General features: G+C 43.1%; 1 protein-coding gene across 7 annotated transcripts in view; it reads right to left on the reverse strand.

Moving 5' to 3' along the window:
- The window catches only part of LOC117590790 (fasciclin-2), a 73,504-nt gene extending 56,329 nt beyond the window's left edge, over positions 1 to 17,175 (reverse strand). For 2 of the 7 annotated variants that reach the window (XM_034283739.1, XM_034283738.1), the window contains exons 1-2: positions 16,948 to 17,175; positions 12,800 to 13,063 (exon numbers count right to left, since the gene is read on the reverse strand). In XM_034283739.1, coding sequence (XP_034139630.1) covers positions 12,800 to 12,869 — 70 coding nt within the window. In that variant the 5' untranslated portion in view covers positions 12,870 to 13,063; positions 16,948 to 17,175. The remainder of the gene's footprint in view (positions 1 to 12,799; positions 13,064 to 16,947) is intronic. The other 5 variants (XM_034283740.1, XM_034283742.1, XM_034283741.1 and 2 more) reach the window with 3 other exon arrangements.
- Between the last annotated feature and the right edge of the window lie 6,762 nt (positions 17,176 to 23,937).

Consider the following 23,937-nt stretch of genomic DNA (forward strand, 5'->3'; position numbering starts at 1 on the left):
GTGGCTAGAGCTAGATAATGTTGCTCTTAGGCCGTAACGACATTTAGAACTATGCCAAAATTTCGAGCCACAGCGGGCTATAAATTTTGTTGGGAGAGTAAAAGCTTGTCCTCATTCCTCATTGAGTGCTCTAGCTATCGCTCTCTGTTCTTGCTCTTGCCCATTAATTGACATATTATGTAAACAGGATAGTTAACATTGTTCAGTTTTTATTGAATTTGTCCTTGCAACATGATGGCATGGGGTGGCAGCTGTATTTGTTCAGGCGGCAGCTTGAGCTCAATGACTGGGGAGGTTTTTTTCCCCAAGGTTTTGCGGAATAGAAAGAGCATTCAGAATGTTCAGGCTGTTATAATTAAAAGTTCATATCAGAATATGATGGAATCATAGGGTTTTAAAGGAAATATTCAAGGAGAGCTTTGTGGGATTCATAAAGTTGTAAGCAATTTCCAGTAGACAGATGTTTAAACAACCAATCCCACTGGATATAAGAAAAATAAACTTCCCATAGGTTTCTTTTTGAAGGATGTACAAACAATTCTTTAGTTGCGATCTGCATCCTATTAATAAACATTTCAAAGTTCCCCTAAAACATGCTTCAAACTCCACCTAAACACTCTCCAAATAGAACCAAAGACAGGGAGAAGGATCTGCAGAGCAACACTTCATTAGGACTGCGTTCCTATAGACATTATGCTATATATTCCATCATTGGTAGGACTGCACATTTCCCACAGTATTCCCCTCCAACCGAATGATGGATGGGCGGCAAGTGTGGCTCTGCCTTCTGGCTTCTGTTTGGGATGCGAATTACTTGGGGTATTCCCCCAGGCAGCAGATTGCTCCCCAGACACAAAAGATACAAATGTATCTCTCGGTTATGTGCCTCTGACAATTAGTATACAAAAATAGCCCCAGCTCTCAGCCGCCATCTCTCCCCATATGCGATCATCTATGGGGAGCATGGAGTGCATGTTGGAGAGTGGCTTTTTTCTAATAGAAAATTGTGTAAATTTTCCTGCCATTTCGGTTTGTTGTGTGGAGCACACAACCCTGCCCCCCGTTTAATTATTCAAAGAACAGAGAGGGGGAAGGAGGGATGGAGGACGGACGAACGGCGTATCTGTATCTAAATGAAATGCATCTGCAGCTGCATTTTATCACAGGCTTCAATCGGAGACTTTGGAGACATAAACCAACTGAAAAAAAATTCTCTAAACAAAAACTTAATTACGGAAAAGAGAAATTGGAGAGAGAGAGAGAGAGAGAGAAATGCAGAGAATTTTCATTCGATTTTTGCATTTTATAACCGAAAAAAAAACAGATCCACAATCAGCAGAAGGGGAAAACAATCCAATTACGTGCACAGAAATGAAAGGAGCAGCAGAAGAAAGGCAGAAAAAGTCGAAAGATGGAAATACTAAACGAAACAGAGGTGCGCCGCTGCATGACACCCAAGACTCAAAATGTACTTCCTAATTTGTATGTTTTTGTTAAATTTTGTTAATATTTTGCATATTACACCTCCTGGCACTTCCTGTAGCTGTAACCTTATAGCCCCAGCCAGCCATCTGTACCTCTTTATCGAATGCCTATCGATGTGTTTTCACGCATCGATTAACACCGAAAAAAAAAACAAGTAGACGAACACCTGTTGTAGGGTGAATCATTGCACGCATCGATGGCTTCATTAGGCGCCAAAAAAAACAAACCCACACACACAGGGGGAGAGAGTGAGGAGGAGCCCCTCCACTGGCACATTTTGTGATTCATTGAGTGAGAAAATATCGTTGTATGACTTCCGTTTGGGGCTTCAGTGACCATCAGGCGACATTGGGGGCGACAAAAAAACAAGCAAAAGGAAGTCGTTTCAACGTCATTAACAGATCCGACAGGCCCCTGACCCATCTGGAGTGTCTCTGAAATGGAAGGTCGACAAACAAGCGAAATGTTGTTCCAACTAGAGATCTTTGACAAGTTTTTTTAGAGACGAAAGTTATCCATGGACTGAACTGCGGTGGGGTTTCTCGATGGACATACAGACTCGTAGTTCAAAGGATATAAAAGGATATCTGAATGAATTGAATGCCGCGACTAAATGGTGCGGAAATACATAATAATTCGAGAATGGAAACAAGGAAGGGATGAAATGTTGCAATGCAGGGAACATGCAATTTATGAACGCAAAATATTTATGGGATAAATGGATGAGCAGCCAGATCGAAATGGTAATGGTAAGGAAAGAGCTATAAATAAAGTTATAGATATCACGAATTATCGATTTTTCATGGTTCCATCGAGAAGAATATAAAAACAAGGACATTTATGAGAACTGCCGTGGCTATAAAGATGTATTCATGGATTCTAAATATTACAGAAAAATATTTGTAACTTGAAAGTATCGCTGTATTGATTAAAATTGATTCTATGCATATACAAAATGTACAGTCACCGCCAGAACTAAAAAATAGCTGCAGATATTCTCCTAATTGGTTTCGAACAAAACACTTCTGCCCGAGAATGACCCTCAGGGGAGGCATGCCCCAGGAAAAACATTTGCTCATAACAGTTCTTCCCCGAAGATATATCCTCCGCCCCAAGCGTAAATATCCGTCCGATTCTGGCGAAAACTGAATAATTAATAAATCTAGAAACAATTTAATGGGGCCACAGCACGCGTTGCGCATCTAACGCGGGGAGTGTCGGTGTGGGAGGGGTGTGGACGGGATAAATGGCCCGGGCGCATGCCAAATGTTGCATGCACCATGGGCACCCCCCCTCCTGCAACCATCCCTCCACCACCTCTCGCTCCCTGTCTGTCTGTCTGTCTGTCTGTCGTTCGACTACATCAAAATTTTCCGCCTATTTGTTTGCAACAAACAGAATTAAACAAAAACAATCATAAAGACAGAAATAACCAGAGAACGAGAGACGGTGGAGGGCGGGGTGCGTGTGCGAGTGTGTATGTGTATGTGGCATGTGGCATGTGGCACTCCTTTTGTGTTGCAGCCACCTCGCGCTACCTCTCTCCCTCTCCCTCTCCCTCTGCCTCTGGGGCTGTCGTTAAAGCGGCACGCGTCAGAAATCAAATGTCAACCAGCGGATGAGAGGAAGGAAGAGCGGCCGAGAATCCTGTGTCCCTTTCCCCCCTAGGCACCGTTTAGACGACGTCAAATTTATTGTTCCCGTTATTGTTAACGGTACTATCCTCCTTGCCCCCCTACCCGCTCTCTCGTTGGCTTGCATTGTGCAGCGGCAATTACGTTTATTAGCAATTGAGAGGATGAAGGACGACGAAGAATGATGTCAGCGCGATCTGCAGCAGCGCCGCTTGCCAGTTTTCGGAACAAATACAGAAATGGAGAGTGAGATGGAAGAGAGACAAGAGTATGGGAAGACATCAAGGATTCCTGCACACATTTACTGTTTCGGAGGGTAATGCAGCACCACCCCTCGGTCGCTGAGATGCACTTTTAGCAGCGGTGCAGCACCAAATCATAAATTCCACAAACTTAATCCTCATGCAGGAGAGCTCCTCTCCCTAGATATGTAGATGCCCAATCGATAAACAATACCCTTCTGTCTGATCGCATTAGAAATGCACTTCGACTGCGTGTGGGTCAGAGGATTAGGCCAGTTCCCAAGACATTTGTTTAAAACAATTCAATGAGGAAGGAAGCTTTCCACAGCCATTGAATTACAGCAGAGAACCCCCGAGAGCCCAGACGGTCAGACAGACAGAGGAAGTCATGGTTTTTGGGGGAAAACTGAATCATCAACAGAACTTAATCATCAGATGCCTCTCTGGCTGCATCGTACCAATGCTCTTCGCTTTTGAGTGTTTTATGCATTTTACTTGGAATTTCGGCTGGACTGCTGCATGGAGAAGGAGCAGGCCAGAGCTTAAGAGCAACAATAAAGCAGAGGCGCAGATGAAGCATTCCCTTCCATAAGTTATGGAAGAGAAAGGCGTAGCAAGCACCAGCTAAGAAAATGGTATATTGAATGATTTGTTGCTTCAACAGAGATTCAAAATCTCATTGAAAGATGCAAGTGCCTGCAACTTAAATCTATTTTCCCAAAGCAAACACTCTAAATGTCTGATATAACCAACGCTTAACCATAATCGGTATTAAAGTTCTCGTTTTCACAGAATCTCTTTCGTTCTGTCTCTGTTTTGGGGGCAGGTAGGACCGTACATCATTAATCTTAAATGTCCGCCCTGTTAATCCGTTTGCTGAGTCAGTTTGCAGCATTCTTGGGTTATTAATGGGTTAAGCTAATTATTGACAATCTCCACTGCCGCAACTCTTCCCCGCACCTCGCTGTCAAAGTGAGTCAGAGTCCTGGAAGAGTCGTAAACACAAACACCAAGAGCACCCAAGGAGTAACAATCAATTTGAAATTCATTCCAATACATTTGCTGCTCAAATTATGCATGACAAATGCTTAAAAGTTCATGACTGAAATACAAACACACACAAACAGTTCAAGTCAAGGAGCTATGCAGAGGGGAGAACGAGGAGCGTGACGGACCATGAGGGAAGAGTGGCGAGAGGTGGGATGGAGGAGAAGCGAAATGACTGACGGAATGAGTGGGAAAGAGCTTGTGCTTGACCGTTTTTCACAGGCTTCCTCCGCTGTTACTTTTGCCCGTCCTCTTTTGATACCCTGTAAAGTAAGCAGAGGGCTTTCCTCTTACTGTACATTTTGAATAAGTCGCGAGTCATGCGGCAGTGCCCCTCGGTTTTTTTTTTCTTGAATTCTTCGGCTTGGTGGAAACCATCAATATTGAAGGGTATCTATACATTCGGATCATCTTTTCAATGTTACTTTGGCTGTCTTCGCTTTCGTTGTTGTTGTTGTTGTAGCGAATGGGCATGTGAAAAATTGCCATAAAATTATGAAAATTTACGCTAAACTATGCCCCAACCCAAGGGAGTGGGCAGTGGGGATGTGGAGGGACCCCATCACTCCCATGGATCCCACAGCCAAGTTGGCGGCAACGCGGCTGAAAAGTTTGTAGCCAACTTTTGTGGAATGGGATAATAATGATGACGGTGGAAGCGGCTAAACGGCTCAGGCCAAATGGAGATGCTTGAAGAGAGAGTGATAGAGGGGAGTGGACAGAGCAAAGAGGGAAGAGAGCCGGCAGCAAAAAGCCAACAGGAGTTTGCCGAACTAGTTCATTGTTCAAGTCGCGGAACTACATAAGTAGTTTACGAAAAGTTTTCACCGAGAAGAAGTTTCACCAGATGGTTTTTGCTGTATGCGTATTTCTTATGTGATTAACGAATGGTTTTTTACTGCGAGATATATGTACATTATTTCTATATGGGGAAACCCCATTGAAAGGTTTAAAGGGTAGGAAGACGTTTTAGTGCACATAATTACATGTGTAAGTCTTCACACCTGATTGATTTTCGGTCATTAATTTATAATTTAGCAAGAACTATGTACAATTGTTCATTTCCCTTTCTCGTTTCAGGGATACACGCTCCCGCTGGCTCTCCCACCCTCCCTAAGAGCAGAGAGCAACATCAAGAGACCAACGAAGAAGAGCAAAAAACCATTTGCTGTCAGTGCAGTCACTCTTTTAATTTACTTCGCTCTTGGAGTCAACTTGTTGATACCCTTTGCACATGATCGGACAGGTATTTTTCATTGCTCTGCCAAGAAGTCATCATACCCCACGCCCTTCTCAAAAAGCAGACATCGCAATGGAAGCGAGCATCAGCAGAGACAGCGACAGAGGTAAACGCTGATAATGACGCCAAGAGCCACTGGGAGACGAGAGACAGAGAGAGCGCAGCAGCACACCATAACACCATAAATACATACATATGTACATATGTATGAATGTTAGGGAAGGTGTGTGAATCCCAGGCAGCGGCTAGAGCGTGACAGCAGAAGTGAGAGCATGTAGAGGTGCCAGCGGAGCAGATTGGGGTGCAAGCAGTGGAGCAGGAGCAGAGCAGAGGTGCACTGCTGGCAGAGGAGTGGTTTATTTGGTTAAATGCTGAAAATTGCCAAAAGAAGCGGAAGGCGAAAGGTGGAAGGGGTTAAGGGGGGGGGCTCTGGGTATCGTATGCTGCACTGTTTTTCACTTCTTCTTGTTTTTGTAATGCTCTCTGCCGCTCAGCTGCCGCTGATAGCCACGGCTTAATGGTGGGAACAAAAAAAATAGCAACAACATGGTAGATAAGTGCCGAAGGATGCAGATGAGTGGGAGAGGAGAGCGAAATATGGCGGTTGATGGGGCGTGAGTGGGAGGGAGACAATTTGTATTGTGTGGGAAACGTAATGATTGATACCATGCTGAAAAGAGAGGAAGGGAGGGCGTGGGAGTGGGAGTGTAAAACGAAGGACTATGCAATATTCAATGAAATTGGGAAGGTAATCAAAAAGGTGAGCATTCGTTCCACAATTGGCAACCACTTTTGAATGTTGGAATATTCAATGCAATCCACACGCTCCATCAGAGGCATATCCTGGAATCCAATGGAAGTACAGTGCCACCAAACAATATTTGGATCCACTGTTCCACTCATCTTTGTTCCAATCTCGTTCACTTTATATCCATTGAGGTTAAGAATTGAGGTTAAGCGAAAATGGATCAAGATTCGAATGCAATCGAAATGGAAATCCTATTTGACCCAACAATTGGCAATCCACTTGCAGGACTCTCTCCACAGAGTCTCTCCATGTGGCCAGAGGACTCAAAAGTACACTTGAAAAATGCGAAGTAGAAAAAAAAAATTGATTAAACGAACTCCCTTCTCCATTTCCAGGGACAGAGACAGAGAGAGTGAACAAAAGGCAAACGAGGAGACAAAGAAACGAATGAACGAGGTAGGGGTAAAGAGGGCTGGAGACAAAGAAAGAAGAGTAAAGTGGGAAGAGGCAGAGGCAGAGGCAGAGGAAGAAAGAATGAAAGGACACACCAGAAGTCAGAAATGAAGATGGGTGGGGGAGGGCACTGGTCATGCACTTTGCATTACCAATTAGAAGACCCAGCCGGAATGGACAGATGGACGGACGGACGGAACGGGACAGAAGGTAACAAAATTGACAATTGACGCCGCAATCAGGCGGCAGAGGGCGGCGGCATACACACAACACACACACACACATGCGGGGTGAGGGAGAGGGAGCGACATACACAGGGTTGGCAAAAGGCGACTAAAGACGACACGGCGTGCGATACAAGCGTCAGGGCTGTGGAGGGCAGGGCAGTGCAGGAATAGGGTTGTCGTTCGTGGTCTCTCATTGTTATGCAATTGCAATGATGGGGCAAGAGTCAATTAAAAACATTCAACCCTCCATCGAAACACTAGAGTGAGAGGGGGAAGGAGATGAGAGGGGAAGTAGAGGTTGAGTCCAGGCCTAGACCATTTCGGATTACGGCCATAGGCGGGTGCGGGAGGCGGGAAGCGGAGGCGTATATCAATGACCTTTCCTCCTGCACTGCCTGCTGCATGCCCCATGTGGAATGGGTAACGGGGACTGGTACTGGCAGTAAGACATAATCCAATTAGCAATTAGTTGTGTATGCCCCTGTCGTCATCCTCATCGTCATCGGGTTACCTGTGTGCGTCGCCTCACAGATGCTTCCACATGCGGCATACGGCATGCGGCATGCAACGGCAGGTAGAATCTCAAATCGAATGGAATCGAATCGAAAGAATGAGGAATAAAAAACAACAGAAGAAACCACTCATACCCATACCCATACCCATACCCATCTCCATCTCCATCCTCCACCCGTGTCTTATAACTCAATTTGGAAGCCAGTGTCCGACATCGAACGTCCATTTGATGAGGCAACGCACGTCGCCAGAACATGGTCAGAGTATCGAATAGGGGGAGGGGGCAGAGGGCGGTAACTTCCTGCCACTGGCAGAATTGCGAACGCCAAGAAGTAGCGCAACTGTATCATCTAAGGATCTTTCTTGGGGCCCTTTCCTTCAGGGAGTTTTTCAGATCTTTGAGGTATTTTTAAGATGTAACTGTGATGTACAAATCCCTGGTAGCCCTAGTACTCATAACTTCTATACGTTCCATCTTCGATACATGTCCATTAAACATACATATTTGCAGATGTGTCAGAGGCAAGTCGACGAACTTATTTATTATTTGCGTTTCGTTCCAATATTCGAAGATTTAACGGCTTAAACGAGTGGGGCAAGTATGTAGCTGGGGAGTACATTCTTTAGATACATTTTGGTTGGAATATCGCCGAGGATGGGAACTTGCGGGCTGTGCGGGCCCTCACCGTCGTGTGTCGGATTCTTTCGATCGCGGTAGACACACATGAGGTTGGTTATATTTTTGTTGAATTTTAATTTAAAATTCATTCATCATTCCATTCGAAAGCAGAAAGGGGTAGGGGAGAGGTATGAGGTAGGTTAAGGGGTACTCCTTCATTGGTATTTTCTCTGCATTTCTGTCCATATCTCTATCTCCAGCTTTCCTTCATTGTCTCTCTCTCTCTCTCTCTCTGTCCCATTGTTTTGTGCCTCCTCCGGGGCGTGAGGGATTATGCGGGCTTAACCCCTCACTGCCTGGCGGTTGCCAGTGCATTTCCCTGCCCCCCATCTCTCGGTCCACTCTTTCTTATTCCACTCTTTGCTTGATTTTTCACACAAAATTCAATTCAATTGTTTTTCTCATCTCTCACTTTTGCCCTTCCCTCATTTTCAATAATTATATTTTGTCTCTGACGCTCTTTCACTCTCTCTGGGCCTTTTTCTCCTCTATCATTGCCTGTCGCTCTCTCTCTCTCTCTCTCTCTTTTTTTCTCTGCACGGGTGGCACCGATCGCTTAAGCTCTGTCTTAAGCAAACTGCCTCACCTTTGATGGTAATGATTGCTTTTCAACCTTCAATCAATCAGGCTCAATATCTTATGATATTAATTCTTGTTTCATAGTTGCAATCACTGAATTCCGCCTGGAGCCGCCAGACATTCATTCATTGGTCTTATTCACCTTTATTCACCAATCAAAAAGTTATACAAGAAGGAGATCTATTGATGCCATTCAAAGAAAAATATTTATATGTACTTACATACATATGTACATACTTTCCCAGTTCATAGTTCACTTTTAGTTCACTTTCTTCTAATTTGAATTGCTTATTAGTTTCGAGACCTTTTGGCAGAACTCTGCCACTGTTAATCATATAAAGCTGAAATAGTACAACGAAAAGCTATCTCCCTCCGCCTGTCTTGTTTGGCCAATAGTTTTCCTTCAGGTGAAAATTTCCTATTGAAATTTTCCATTTAAGCCTCTCAGCTGTCTTTCGATGAGAAGGGGGAGTAAGTCTGGTAATTAGGCGAAATACTTATTGTGGATCAGGGTCTCCCTCTCTCTTTCTCTTGAAAAAGATGTGTCCATTGAGATACAGATACTAAAGACACAAAAGATACAAATGTTTCTTCTGGCTGCCCCGCCAGGCAGCGCACTTGAGTCCTGCTTTTGTTTTCCTACCGCGGCGCGGAGCGTAATCCAAAAATGTTTTGTTTTATTAATTAAAGAGAATGCAAAGCTCTTGTGAGGCAACGAATGGGCAGGGAAGGGAGTGATAAGAGGATGCGGGAAAGCTTCTACTTGGATTAAAATTAAAACCAGAAGAAAAAATTACAATTTTTGATGGACGACGATGAAGATACACTTGAAAATGCAGCCGACAGCTAAAGAGTGATATGAAAAATCCCATAAGTGAATGTTTCCAAGAAAGTTTCTTGAAAATCTAAGAAATAAATCATTTCCTTTTTAGAATTGCCTGAACATCTTTAGACCCGTTTTTTAATACAAATCACGTACCACTCTAATCATTTTCTGCATTGAAAATTATGATGCTCTTCCCGGGGGAAAGGGTATTTTATAACAAGAGAAAATCGCAGAACAGAAGCGGAAGAACATAACAGTACACAGTGAAAATAGTGGTTAAAAAAGGGAGGGGGGGGGGGGGGAAAGAAAAAGAACAGGAGAAAAAAAAGGGGGGGCAAAAGGAANAAGAGAGCAAGAGAGAGCGAAACAAGAAGCAACAATTTCTTTCCCTGTTTTCTACGCACAAAATCTGCAGACTTTTTTTTGTACTTTTAAAGATTTTTTTTTTGCAACATAATTGGAATTTCCTTTTTCCTGTTGCTTCATTTTGTTGCTCTCCCTCTCTCTTTCGGTCTTCTACTCTTTTATATTTTGTTGTTCTGCTTCTGCTTCTGTGTTTCTTCAACATCGTTCCTTGTGTCTTGTTGTCAAGTGGCACACAAATGCGAAAAGAAACTCAAGAGGTTGCTTGTCCCAGCCCCACCGCTTGACCACTCTCTCTCTCCCATGCACCTGAGAAATATTCCCCACTTAAGAGACAGAGGACAGAGTGAGAGAGAGAGGTACGCACTCTGTTTCTTCAGAACTGGAAACTGGAAATGAAAGATGGTCAGCAGAAGATTTCAGTGGGGGAACATAATCGTCATGTGGATTTTATTGTAAAGTACTCTACGCGTATGCATGTACGGTGCGGGCCAAAGATGTACAAGACTAGATCTTAAAAATAAAGATATCAGAAAATTATTAAACAAATTTAATTATTTTTTGTTGCCTCAATGTCGAAAAGCTGTCCCCATTTTGATAGCCACGAAACGCACTGTGGAGCCCATTAACAAAAGCGACAGTGAATGGAGTGGGAAGAGAGAGAGAGAGACAGGAGGAGGCCACCCATTAACGGTATACACTGACTAACTAACAGCTTTTCTCTCAGACGTCACTCCTTTTTCACTCCCCTGCTTGTCTCGGGGAAAATCGCCTCACAAATTAAGCTGGTTTTTCGGTGCCTTTTGCTAATTAGGGACTGTCCACTCGCTAAGGCACTCTCTCCTTTATGGCAGCTAGGCAGGCGGAGTGGCAGCTCTCCTTCTGCACCCCCTCTTCTGGCTTCTGTTGCTGCTGTCGTACAAAGACAGCTTTTCCACCAAGAAACTTGAAGAGAAAATGTCTAAACAAAGCTTCCACTTCTTGAGAAAGAGAGCAGCGCATCAATTGGAGCAGAGAAAGAGAGCGAGGGATGGGGTTCTGAGAAAGGCCACCAAGTAGAGGAGTGGACTTTTTAAGACACAGATCTGCGATTGAAGCAGCAACACTTCTGGGCCATAGAAACTCTACCAAATGTTAAGGCACCTTTTTACTCGCTGCAGTACAGTGCGTTTCGTGACCATCAATTGATCGTTTAAGGATTTAACATGCTCAAACTGAAAGCCTTCACATCCACTCTGTTTCGTGGCTATGAAAAAAGTACACGTTGATAGGCTTTTCCTTTTTGTGTGTCATGATTCCATGACGCTGGCTTTTCGGCTTGTTGCAAGTTTTCTTTTTCTTCGTCATTAAATCCCACAGTAAGGGAGCAAGCATCAGCGTTAATTAATTTAACTTTGTTACTGTTTTTAGAACCTCCCAAAAAGTCTGGAGTCTGAGGTTTGGTTTTTTGGGTTCCCTCTACAAAAAACCGGATGCGTTAATTGCTTGGGAAGTCTGTTTTTTCCAAGAGAAGATAAGCGCTCTCTACTCCACAGACGGGAGAAAGTGCCGCACCAGATGACAAGTCATCATTGGCTCTCCCATTTGTTTGATGTTCTATAATTCTAGTATTTTTCATTGGTATAAAACACAAACATAACGACCTTTACTGGGTTATCAAAAAACCTGGACCATCACACACGTGAGCTTCATTGAGGGGTTTCTCACGAATGGGGCCACCCAATATAGATATTACGTGATTTTGAACAATGAATTCGGCATGGACCAATTCTATATTCCATACTTAAAGATCAGGCCCATCTACATACATACCCTCATGAGCAAACGTAACAAGCAAGCCCGAACTGGTGAGGCCTAACTGTGCATTGCAGTTTGAGGTGTGATATGAGGTCTGGGCAGGTTCCATGAATTTGAAATCTGTTCCTAGAGGTCCCATAAAAGTGAGATCTGCTATTCGCTTATGTTAACATCTCTTTCTTGTTGCGTAATCTTCAAAATCAAGTGTTTGTCCAACGTTTCGTGTTTTTTTTTATGGGACCGCAAGTCAGGTGCTGCTCTGCCTTACTCTCAAAAAGTATCTGTAAATTGTATCTGTATTCTGTCTGTAATTTATGACTTTAGAGCCTCGTAGTTAAAACAAATATTGACTCTGGAATTTTCGTTTGATTGCGATAAGGAGCATTATACTCCTGTGTGTTTTGTTTTTCTGCATTTGGGATGTTGTTTTGGGTCTTTCGTAGTTTCTATGCGAGTATTTGCGTAGAGTTTTCTTCAGGGTCAGGCGGCCGGCGGCATGCGGCAATCAGACAATCAGGTAACCAGAAAGTGCTCAGGTACTCTACGGGTAATTTGTTCGGATTATAGCCCGTCCTTCCATCTGTCTGTTACTTTAAATAAACACCCAAATCTTAGAAGAATAAACTGCTGATAAGAGAGCGACTAGTGGTTTTGCCTTGTTGCCAGTTTCCATATGCTAACTTTATCTTTTGCGATGGAAAATTCTCGTCTTTTACGTACTGTATATGTACTTATGATGTAATTTATCTATCCATCTGTCAAGTGTTATTAAGATTGTTCAATTTAAAGAGGTATCAAGGGGATTTAGATGGATCTTTCATGAATATATAATCGAGTTTTGAAGTGAAAAGTGATCCAATGTATTTTTTTAATCGGCAACTCCAATTTCTAATTATAAATGGCGGGAATATGTGTGGACGGACGGTGTGTGGACTGCAAGTCCAATTGTGGAACTTATTCACTCACCTATTAGCGAGCAGCTGCACATCAGCAACGCTGCCCAGACAAGGGACAGCGGCGGCGTCCGTTTTCCCATTTTGTTATTTTTGTTCCTTCTTCCTCTTATTCTGTCTTTTCTGCTTCTTCGGTGTCTCTTCCACTGGTTCTGCTCGCTTCTTGTTCGCTTGCACAAAGTTTAGTCAAATTTTTGGATCCACAGGAAAAAAAATGTTGAAAAAATTACAGTTTCTTCTGTCAATGTTGTTTCTGCTTTTGGGTGTGTATGGTTTTCTGCAAGAAAGAAAAGAGAGAAAGAGAGGCGGGAGCCAAGGGTTAAGTAGTGACAAATCGTTTAATATTTCAAAAGATGCAAAAGGCAGGGTTTTGTTTTTACCAAATGCCAAAGTTGGCCTTTTAACTGCCATTAAGATTGTGGGAGAGAGGGTCGCGGGGACAGACGCATTTGCTGGAGAGCGTCATTCCATGGCCGGCGCTGCGTCACACGCCAGCAATTTCATTGCAGAGAGCGAAACAGAGACTGGCAGCAGCAGCGTCGACAGCGACCGCAACAGCAGTCAAAGAAGAGAATAACTTGTCCACACATATCCACACTTGCATGAGTGTGTGCTTTGTCTTGGCAGCAGGTTTCTTCCAAGGTACATGTCAGACAAGGGTGAAGCATTGTTTAAACCCTTCATAAGTGCCCTGGCAATACCTCATCGTTGTATTCATATACTCTGCAATTTTGTTCTTTGCTGTCACTGCGCCGCGCGCTGCTTCTGCTTCTGCTTTGGCCTGTCTGTTCTTTGTTGACGTCGGCGTCGCTGCCACTTCGGCCAGTTTTGTAACGGAAATTACAGCGGCGGCCCCTCTCTGCAGTCGAAACACGTAGCAGCGGCAGCGACAGCGGCTGAGGAAGGGCATAAAATGGAACGAGCGGGGGTGGTAGAGCAAGAGACCTGAATCGCATATTTAAACAGTAAAAATGTTATGGCATATCTTCTCTTAATAAATAAATAAATATACAATTTCCAATCATTTGTATTGTCTTTATTCTTCTCTCTCTCTCTCTCTCTCTTGATCTTTATCTTTTATCTGTTAATGTCACCCTCTCTATCTCTCTCTCACGCTTATCGGAAGAGGGAGAGCGCACCTTTGATTAGCGGTTTGTTTGCTGTCTGTTTGTCGATAAGGCACCTTTGACTCGCTCTCTCTCTCTCTCTCTTATTTATAAGAGGCGTCCTTGTGGGAAGAGAGCGGTCAACAGGTAATGGTGCCCCTCCCACTAGATCTCCTGCTCTAGCAAAAGGTTTCTCCTGGCAACGCCATGTGTGTCTACCGTTATTACTGGGGCGACCAATCGATATTTTAATTTACTCTCATTACTGGGGGCCACTCTGTGTCGTTCAATCGATACTTGGGGCAGGCCTTGGCCCCGCTCAAATAACGTGGCTCCTTCCGAACGCTTGACATGGCGAAAGTTGTATTACAAAATATTAGCCCTAAAATATGCATAAAGTTTGAATAAAAAGAAGACAAATTCATACACATAACGCTAATTATGAAAAGGGGGAAACTTTTGTCATAGAACAGGGGATGGTGGAGAGGATTGGAAAATCTGTTCATTAAAGTTAAAAACTTTTCCCTTGAAATTCGAGAATTATTAATGCGGATGTCATAGTGATTGGATTTCCGACTTTTTGACGTCCTTTAAATAAGAAGATAATTTCGGTCATTGTATGACATTTTTGATGGATATCTTAGAAAATCGAAATAAAAAACATAAATAAATACATACATACATACATATGCACATATACTGAAGTTTGTTACAAGCGAATTTTCAGAAAGAGGAGCGATACTGCATGACGCACGATAATGTTTTCAAGGTCCAAGGTAAAAACAAATTGAAATCGTTTAAACTTTAAAGGCATGGTTCCATCAGAAAATATTTACATGCCAGAGGAGGAAGCACTTAATCTTTCGGGTAAATACACTTTTCTCAAATGTTCTCATTTGTTATATGAATTCATATAAATTTAGGTTTGAAAATCTGCAAATAGTTGGTTTATTTTCGCAACGATTTTCCCACAAATATAAGCTTAAGAGAATGTCGAACAACTATTGGAAATGGAGCTTAAAACGAAGTGTAACTCAAATTAAATTGCTAGTTGCATCAAAAAGTTGCAAGAAATGTGTAAAAAAGATTAGCATTGAGGCAACGGCCGCAGTCAACGACAGTTTTCCCTTCTTTTTCTCGTCATTAAATAAGGAAAATCAGATTTGCGAAGTTTAGAAACATTTTAGTGCTGCACAGAAAAAGCACAAATTTGATTTGAAAATTGGATGATCTGCCGCCTACCCCATGCCACTTTTACTCTCTCTCTCTCTCTCTCTCTCTCTGCAGTGTGTGTGTGTGTGTGTGTAGGGCACACACAAGTTTTGGCAGCAGCACTCGCCTTCATTGCAGTAATTTTACGATGCAGGAGCCCTGCGGTTGAGCTTCACTTGCCCTCATATTCATACATCGAATTAGTTTCGGGTATAAAAAGGATACAAGTAAAAGTTTGCCACACAATGGAGATGCAGCACTTTTCAGCAGAGGCATGGCATTGATAATGGAAGAAATGTTCATTGTCATCGTCAACAGCAGATATCTCAGATTCAAGGGAACTTGCTGCACTTCGTATTGGAACCTTTGGTTTTGAATTCAGCTAGTTTTGGCAATAAATATTTGTTAAAGGAGAAGTCCGTAGAATGCTTAATTTTGACACAAATCTAGGGTTTCATTCCTAAACATTATTTATAGTTTGTATTGCATTGTATTAGGCAGTTAATTTAAGATAATCAACGCATTCGCTTTACTAAAACGGCATTTGGGAAAAATTTTGCATACATTTAAATCATAATTGAACGATATTTTACAATCTTATTTTATAGTTACATATTTTCCCGGTTTGTTTTTGTTCCTTTTTGAGTTTTCTATGTTCAATTATTCAATAAAAATAAAGCCCTAAACATCTACCACAATATTCGTTCCAATATCAATTATTCCTTTAAAAATACTTTGCAGCAAAAAAAGGATTTTCCTATTGGGAATATGTAGTTTGGGAATTTCGTTAAACTTTTTGGGTGGCACACTTTAGGGAATTTAGCGCATAGTTTTATCAAAACTACAATAAAAGCGGTGGAAATTATTTGTCAACACAAAAACACGTACCAAGCGTTATGTGGAATTAACTACGGCTTAAGAGGAATTCCCTAGAGGAATGCTTCATCTGGTCCATTTCTTTGTTTTTTTGTTCGATTCTAACTCTTTTAGAATAAGTTCCTACTCCTCCACAAATACCCATAGGAATAAAAATACACAAGTAAAAAGTTTTGAGAAAGATATAATAATCCCATAATAATATTTCCCTTCGGAATTCTTTTTCTGCTGAGTATTTTCATAAAAATTCGATTTTAACGAGGTTTCCATTTGCGAAATTCTTCTTAGGTTGAATTTCTATGTAGTTTTCACATTTTAGTACTCGTAGTACTTGTTTTTGTTGTTCCATGGGAACCACCATTTTAAGCTTGTAGTATTATTGCTTAAGAAGTTGACTTTCTTTCTAGTTTTTTCTTTGTTGCCAACAACTGCCAGTTGACTGACTTTTAGCGCCCAGTGTGTGACTCAACCAAAAGTTGAAATGAAAAAAAATACACTAACAAAAGCGGCATAGGTATTGTGTGTCGGACGGCGGCGTCAGACACGGCGCGCGGAGACCGGGCCCAAACCTGTTTTTTATTATTTGTTGTTTTTGTTGTTTCCCGTGTAATTTTGTGTTGTTGTTTGAAGGTTTTTCGCTGCGTTTTGAATGCACATTTTTCCGTGGCAAAGCATAGCACAACATAACCGATTTTTCAAACACCAGAAAAATGATAAAAAAAAAACAAAGTAACGTAAAGCTACTGCGGGGCACGTGACTCAACAACAATAATAATAATTGTGCAAATATGCCAGCAGAGAACAGCGTGATTGGGACAGAGAGACACGGGGGAGAGAGAGAGACACTTTAGTGTTTGTCACTTAAAAAAAAAACAGCAACAGAAATGCCGCCAGCGTTTATTTTTGGCCTACAAAAATAGGGAACTCTCGAGGAATTTTCATGGTTTTTTGTGGTTTATTTTATTACCAATTTTGTTGTAATTGTTTTAACTGTTGCACACACATACACTGACGGTGCGCGGTACGTACGCGGCAACACATGCACTCACACGAACGCGACGGCAGAGGCGGGAACGCGGCCCGTGGAAGCGAGTGAAACGTAGACAAATTGTCGTAAAAAGTTGTTATTAATATCAAAATCGTTGATAGTTGATATCACAAAATGAAGAGTTGTTTCAGTGGCCGCGGCCGTTTTGCTTGTGCCGTTACAAATTTCAAAGATTGGGGGGGCAAGGCCGTTTGTTTCAAATGCGCCTCAGATGTTGCTGGTGCTTCAAATGTTGCGCGGCAGCAAAAGCGTGTTGCTGATGTAGAAGAAAGGTGTGGACAACGGGCAGAACGGGTGGCAAAGAGCAACACATGTGAGGTAAGATCCACCTCTTTTGCTGCATATACCATGATCGCTTATCGATCAAACCAAAGAGAGCCGAGACTCAGACTTGCGTTTCAAGCATGAGCACAAATATTGCGGCAACATGCTGTCGCGCCACACAAGAGCAGCGACGTCAGCGCAGACAGCGACAGCGGAAACACCCGAATGTTGCCAGCGAGCGAGAGCTGCGCTGCCGGCACAGTGGAGCAACCGTTAGTCGCTGAACTGCGAAAGAGAGGTTGAAAGCAGAGGCGAGAGCAGAGAACATGTCATGTCAGGCAAGGTCAAGCGTATGTACTTGTTTTGTAACATTTATTACAGCGGCTCGTAAAAGCTTGACACGAATTTCGCTGCTTAAAAGTTCTGTTGCAAAATAAGTTTAGAGAAACTCTACGAAAGAAGGCGAGGCGAGCAATGGGGCCCACTGTGTGATCAAAAACACGTCGCAACAGTATACATGTGTATATATGTACAATAAAAGAGTACTGAGTAGTTGTGTCTGCTGAGAATTTATTTGTATGCGTTATACACTGTTCTTCCCACTGTTTCAGCGTGTTGCCAGTTGATCAAAAGCGACGCGCGCGGCAGTTCGAAATGTCGTGCAACCTTACGCCTGGCAACATTTCGGCGGCCACTTGTTGCCTAAGTTCGAAACGGCAGGGAAAAATCTCGTTTTTATACCCGGTAAATAGAAGAGTAAATAGGGTATATTGTATTTGTGCGAATAACGGCTGTATGTAACGCACAGAAGGAAACGTTTCCGACCCAATAAAGTATATATATACTTGATCAGCATCAATAGCCGAGTCGATAGAGCCATGTCTGTCTGTCCGTCTGTCCGTCTTGTTTGTCGGCTACTTCTCAGAGACTATACGAGCTAGAGCCACCAAATTTTGGCTCCGGACTACTGTATGCTCACACTGAAACCAGTTTTTTCAAAAATGAGCCAAAATTTGAGAAAACACCGCTGAGGTGCAGATGCACTATTGTCCCAATGACCAGTTTTGGTGGCTGTTTACGCCAATTAGCCAAATTATGGCCCGGAGCAATTAGTATTTTGTATAAGTAAAATGAATTTTTGTAGCATTAAGCTATTGAATTGTTGCATTTACGACATACTGACAGAAGCTTGTTGCTATAGAACATACATGTGATATGTGAATACGATAGAGAAAGAGGAAGAACATGCATTTAATAGGTCAATATTGAAATTGAAAAGAAGAAGAGATTAAATTGATTTGAATTCCGACTCGGTCGAACCAGCAGCACTTGGCTTTTTATTTCGAGATTTTGATTCCGAACTGGTTGCGAGGAGTTGCGGAAACAGTGGCCAAAAGCTAATTTAAGTTAATTTAAGTTAAAACCAAGACTCGGTTTTTAACGCTCTGTATTAGAAAAAGAGTGACCATCAAAGTTGCGTATAAGAAATTTTCATAGGTGGCGCCACTTTCGAAAAGTCTGCTGTGAAACTTATTGCACAGAATGTGCAGTGAAAAAGTACCAATTTTATTGCTGTTTTAAATATCTCATAAATTGGAAAATAGGATTAACTGATAAAATTTGTTTGATGCATTTTATTTAGTGGGCTTTTTACTACGTGTTCTGTAATGTGAACGATATCTAGTGGTTGGCGATGTGTTCTACATCTAGATGTAGTCCTGAGTGCCGGGTATAAAAGTTGTGACGCGTAAGAAGCATCTCACACGTCCCTTCTCGTTAATTGTTGCTGTCAATTAGGCAAGCCACGGCCCCACCCAAACCCACCAACCACACTAAAATCTTAGCCACGTTCCAAATGCAATTTAGCAAATGAAAATTGCGTCTCTGCCATGGGTTTTGTATACCCTTTTTCCTACGGGTTACTGCGTAACTCCTGCTGCGGATAATCGTGATTGTGGATTGCTTTTATCATTGTTTTTTCTTTAGTTTTGCTGCCAAGCGTTGAGCAATTTATCAATGGGCAAGCGGAGCGGAGGCACTACCCCACACCCACTGCCCTGCCACACGGATCCGTCAGTAGTGCACTCACTCCCATAGACCTACCCACTCCCACTCCCACTCCCACTCCCTCCCCCACCCACCAATCCACCACCATTGTCCATTTGGCTGGCAATAAGTGATTTATAGGATTGTTATTTTGTCGTTGATGTCGCACTTTCGCTGCGCTTTATTTATTGCACTGTCTCCGGAACACGGACTCCGGACGACTGGCATGCCATGCCCCCGTTTGTGGCAGTGACAGTGTTGGCTGGTAGGGTAGGTGGTACCACCGTTTCGCCCGATCTCACCCGATTTGCCCCGATTTGAAGTGTGTTAATTTTTCGTTTCCAACAAACGCATTTGCCATGCGAATTCACGAATGGTTATGGAATTGGCATCACTCGCGAGGCTGATACCTGACTGTGGGAAGGTCTCTCTTTTCCTTTGCTCACTCCCTGTCCTTACTTCATGCTTCATTAGCAAATGGCTTTGACCTTTCAACTGAATCACTCACCACGGCTGCTGCTGCTGCTGCTTCTGATGGCAAATTGAGACGGGAATACATCGATTGAATTGAGTACTTTGTTACTTGGCACACTCCATGTCCTGATGTGTCACATCTCGCCATGTAACTCCTTCTTGCAGATCAACTCCACGCTGCCACAGAGGCATTGATTGCACGCACTGACAGTGGGGTCTTCCGTGGATAGGTAAATTCCTATTTCTTACAAACAAAAACAAAACACTTGCAGCGCACGTAAACATTGCAAATTCCGGAGTTGCCACCCAGCTGAAAAGCAGAAACTAGTGAGAGAAAACACATAAAAAATGAGATAAAATATTGCGCGCAGCGATGGGTTGAGTTTTCACCTATCTTCCCATTCTCCTACTCTTTTTGTGTGCAGACATTTGTAGAAACAATAAGTCGACATAGTCCCACAAGTCCCATAGGTACAATAATAATTCACATCGCGCCTATGGGTCGCCGCCAGACCGTTAAACGCATGGCTTCGTTTTTTTTTTTGTATACAAGCTTAGTTTTGTTTACTTTTGTTCATTTATGTTGATTGCAGACCGTTGCACAAGTTAAAAAGCATCAGAAATCATTGCCGAGGCCACAGGCACGGACTCGGTTACATCCTGAAGAGGAAAGCGCGTGGTCAGCAGAGGTGCAGCAACAAATGTGCAAGTGCCGGGCAAGTGCACTCAACTAAATGCTGAATAGACATCGATGAGGGTCAAATATTTGACACCCAGGTACTCGCAGCTACTCCGCTACTTTTCTGAGGATCCATGATTGTGAGCTGGTATGAATACTTTTCAGGAACAGCAGCACAAGGAGTGGGGCTCTCTTGGAGAAGGAGCTGCAGGCTAAATCCCCCGAAGCAGTTGTAGAATATAACCATCGACAATGTACGTGAGAGGAAAGGAAGCAAAGGAGAACCCTCTACGGACACCAGGAGACCCTTTACGTGTGCTACTCGAAGGACTGTGGACTACTGTGGTGCGTATTTGGCATATTGGCGTATTTCCTGGGCTTCTAATTTGCCAGTCTCCAGGAACTTGGTATGACAAAGGTTCTGTTCTTTGCTGTCGGGGGGTACAGTACGGTCTGCGGTCTACGGTCTATAATAGACATTGGCAGAGGGAAACTAACTTCAATCAGTGGAATTGTGCAGACAAATGAAGACATCGAAGATATTAGAGAACGAATTCGGTGCATTGGGTGGTCCCCAAAATTAATCTCAAATGATCTCTGGAATCGCTGTAGTTTGTTCTGTACCAATTTGTACCTCAGATCGGGTTCATGTCGGCTTCAGATTCAGTAAGCGGAGCAGGGTAGGGGAAGCAACTGGAACACCTGCATGAGTGCTGCAGAGCGGAGCTATCGAATTACCTCGCTTACCTCGCTGCTCCCGAAAATCATTATAAAATGGTTAATAACTCTATAAGCAATTAGAGGGCAGGCCCTCATCTATGCTCTGGCCAAGCCACTGGCAACGACGAACAGACAGAGAGACAGACAGAGGGACTGACAGGTTTTTGTCTGCCCCATCGAAAGGCGACAGACTCTGAGCCACTGACTGACTAATGATGGTAGCGGATAAGACAGCCACAGACCCACAGTCATTCACATTTACAAAGCAAATGATGGATTATTGTTTTCCCATTGCACAAGGTACACAAAGATGAAGCCACAGATACACTCGGAGGAGAGGTGCCAACGTTATAAATTGATATTTAAGTATTCGCTTCATGAGTTGATTTGCCAGGATAATGGCGGCACAAATCAAAGTTCGATTCGCTCTTCTTTCCTTTCCTTTCTTTTTCGAAAAAAGAACAAGCTTATAAGGAAACTTTGGACTCTTCATTAAAGCAATTAAATAATATTTTTAGCTGAAACATGAACTTGATTGCTTTGGTAACCCTTGGATATCATGATGAGGATCTCCCTCATGAGGCACTCTTGTCTTTTGGGCTCAACAAGTCCACAACAATGATGAGTGTCTCATTAAGTGAATATAGTGCAGTGTTAGGGACCCCTTGGACCCCATCTGGACTCCATTCGATGGGCAAACCCTTCGCGTAGCCCTTTCCGCAGTTTGCAAACAAGACCATGTTGAAAAAGGGTCTCATTAAACCATCAGACGATGGACAGTAAATGGACATGAAGTATTTTCACAGTTGACCTTTAATGGGTGTCTCCTGCCACACTTCCTGCCTGGCAGGACAGCGTCCGGCATGACCGCAAAAATGACAAAACTATGCGGAAAATATCCACACAGGCCTGGACCGGGGGTAGCGACCCTTCTACAGGTCTCTCTCTCTCTCTCTCTCTCTGCCCAGCCCTTTCAGCACACAAATATTTACAGCTCGAAGGATATATACCCTTTTCGGTGGGTCGTACGCCTTGTATGTATAGCTCAAACTGTGTCGTTTCAGATGGTCTGTCGAAACTGATTAGAATTTAATGAATACTTCATATAGAACCACTCCATAAACTCTCCCGAATCTTCTCAGAATCTGCTCCATAAAATGTATTCCCTGGAATATTTATGTTGTTTTTGTAGTGCATTTAGTGCTGCGGCTTTGGGTTGCGAGAATTTCCATCTCCTTGCGGATTGTTTAATTGTTTGTTGACCTTTTAGCGTTTGGCGCGTGACCGGGTCCATTTGTTCCCATTTCTCGTACCAACTGCAGGGGAGAGGGAGAGCGCACGCGTGACCCTTCCCCCTAGCCAAGGCACCCCCTGACCTGCGCCCTCGCATTGTTTTAAAAACATTTCGACCCCTTGGACATTTCTGCTGGACTTTGCCATTTTCGGTTTTCAATTAAATTGCCAAAAATTATTGCCTTTTGGGTGTGGAATCGGGGAATAAGAAATCGGGCATCAGGCCACTAGCCGGGGGGTCGGCAGGGGTGTGGAAACTGGGTGGGTGGGGGTCTGCCATTGGGTAACAGTAATTGTGGCCGGTTGCCGTTTCCTGTTGCGTCTCAAACGATTTGATTTAATTGAATGAATTTCTGTTTAAATTTAAGCAGAAGAGGGAGGAAGAGTAGAAAAAGGTCACAGCTATTTAAAATTGTTTTTAGCAACATTAAAGTGCGAAATGGACCTTCCAATAATGAACTCCAAAATGACTAAAGGAGTGGGAACAATCGAAATCGAGTTGCTCCCTCTTTATGTAGGATACAATTGAACAGAAACTTCCATGTAACTCGGATTGAAAGTCGCAGAAATGAATGAAATAAAATCCTTGAACTACTCTTAGCCAGAAGAAAGTGAACAAGTATGAATTAAAGGTACAGTCACCGCCTCATTGGCCAATATGTGTGAAATCACCTGGCAACAGTCTGAATTTCCACGGACATTTAATGGCATAATACTGATGGATGGCTACTCTGCTGCATTCAAATGTAAGCCGAAACCGAGCGAATGGCCAAACCACAAAGAGAACAAAAAGGAGAGGCGTAGCACGGGGATGGGGATGGGGATGGGATGAGCACATCCCTAGGTAAGGACAATTAGCGTCGGCCGCAGCTAATTATGGAACCAGTCGCCGCGGGTGGTGGTCATGTCCACATTCACATTCACGAAGCAAAAGCAAAAGCAAAAGCAGAAGCAGAAGCAGAGGCTGTGGGACCTTGGCTTTAGCTCATTTGCGGTTCAATGCTCGGACCAAATTTCACTTTCTTTCCCTGTCCGGCGAGTGGAATGCATAGAGGACAAGGGTGTAATGTATGTAACAAAAACGAACACTCGAGGAGTGGGAATTACGGAGTAGCAGAAGAGAATATCTATTTAGAATCAAAAATCATCAAATAGTCACCTGCAACATCAGCAGTTGCCAATCCATTAAATAACCCTAAATTTCAATTATATTTGATTGCTTTTTGCAGCAAGTAAAAGCTGCAAAAGTGTTCTCCAAATGACTCCACTACTCCCACAGTGCAGCACATCTAAGAGGTATTATTAGAGTCGGCATGCAGACAGCTCCACTCTCATGTTTGTTTACGTTGACACTTTTCGCATAGCATAGTGAGATTGTGAGAACCTTAATTAACTTTCGAGGGCAAATGATATTGCAGACGGGCGACGCCGCC

Source organism: Drosophila guanche, unplaced genomic scaffold (genome assembly GCF_900245975.1).
Source record: "Drosophila guanche unplaced genomic scaffold, DGUA_6, whole genome shotgun sequence".
In the NCBI taxonomy this organism is placed as follows: Eukaryota; Metazoa; Arthropoda; class Insecta; order Diptera; family Drosophilidae; genus Drosophila; species Drosophila guanche.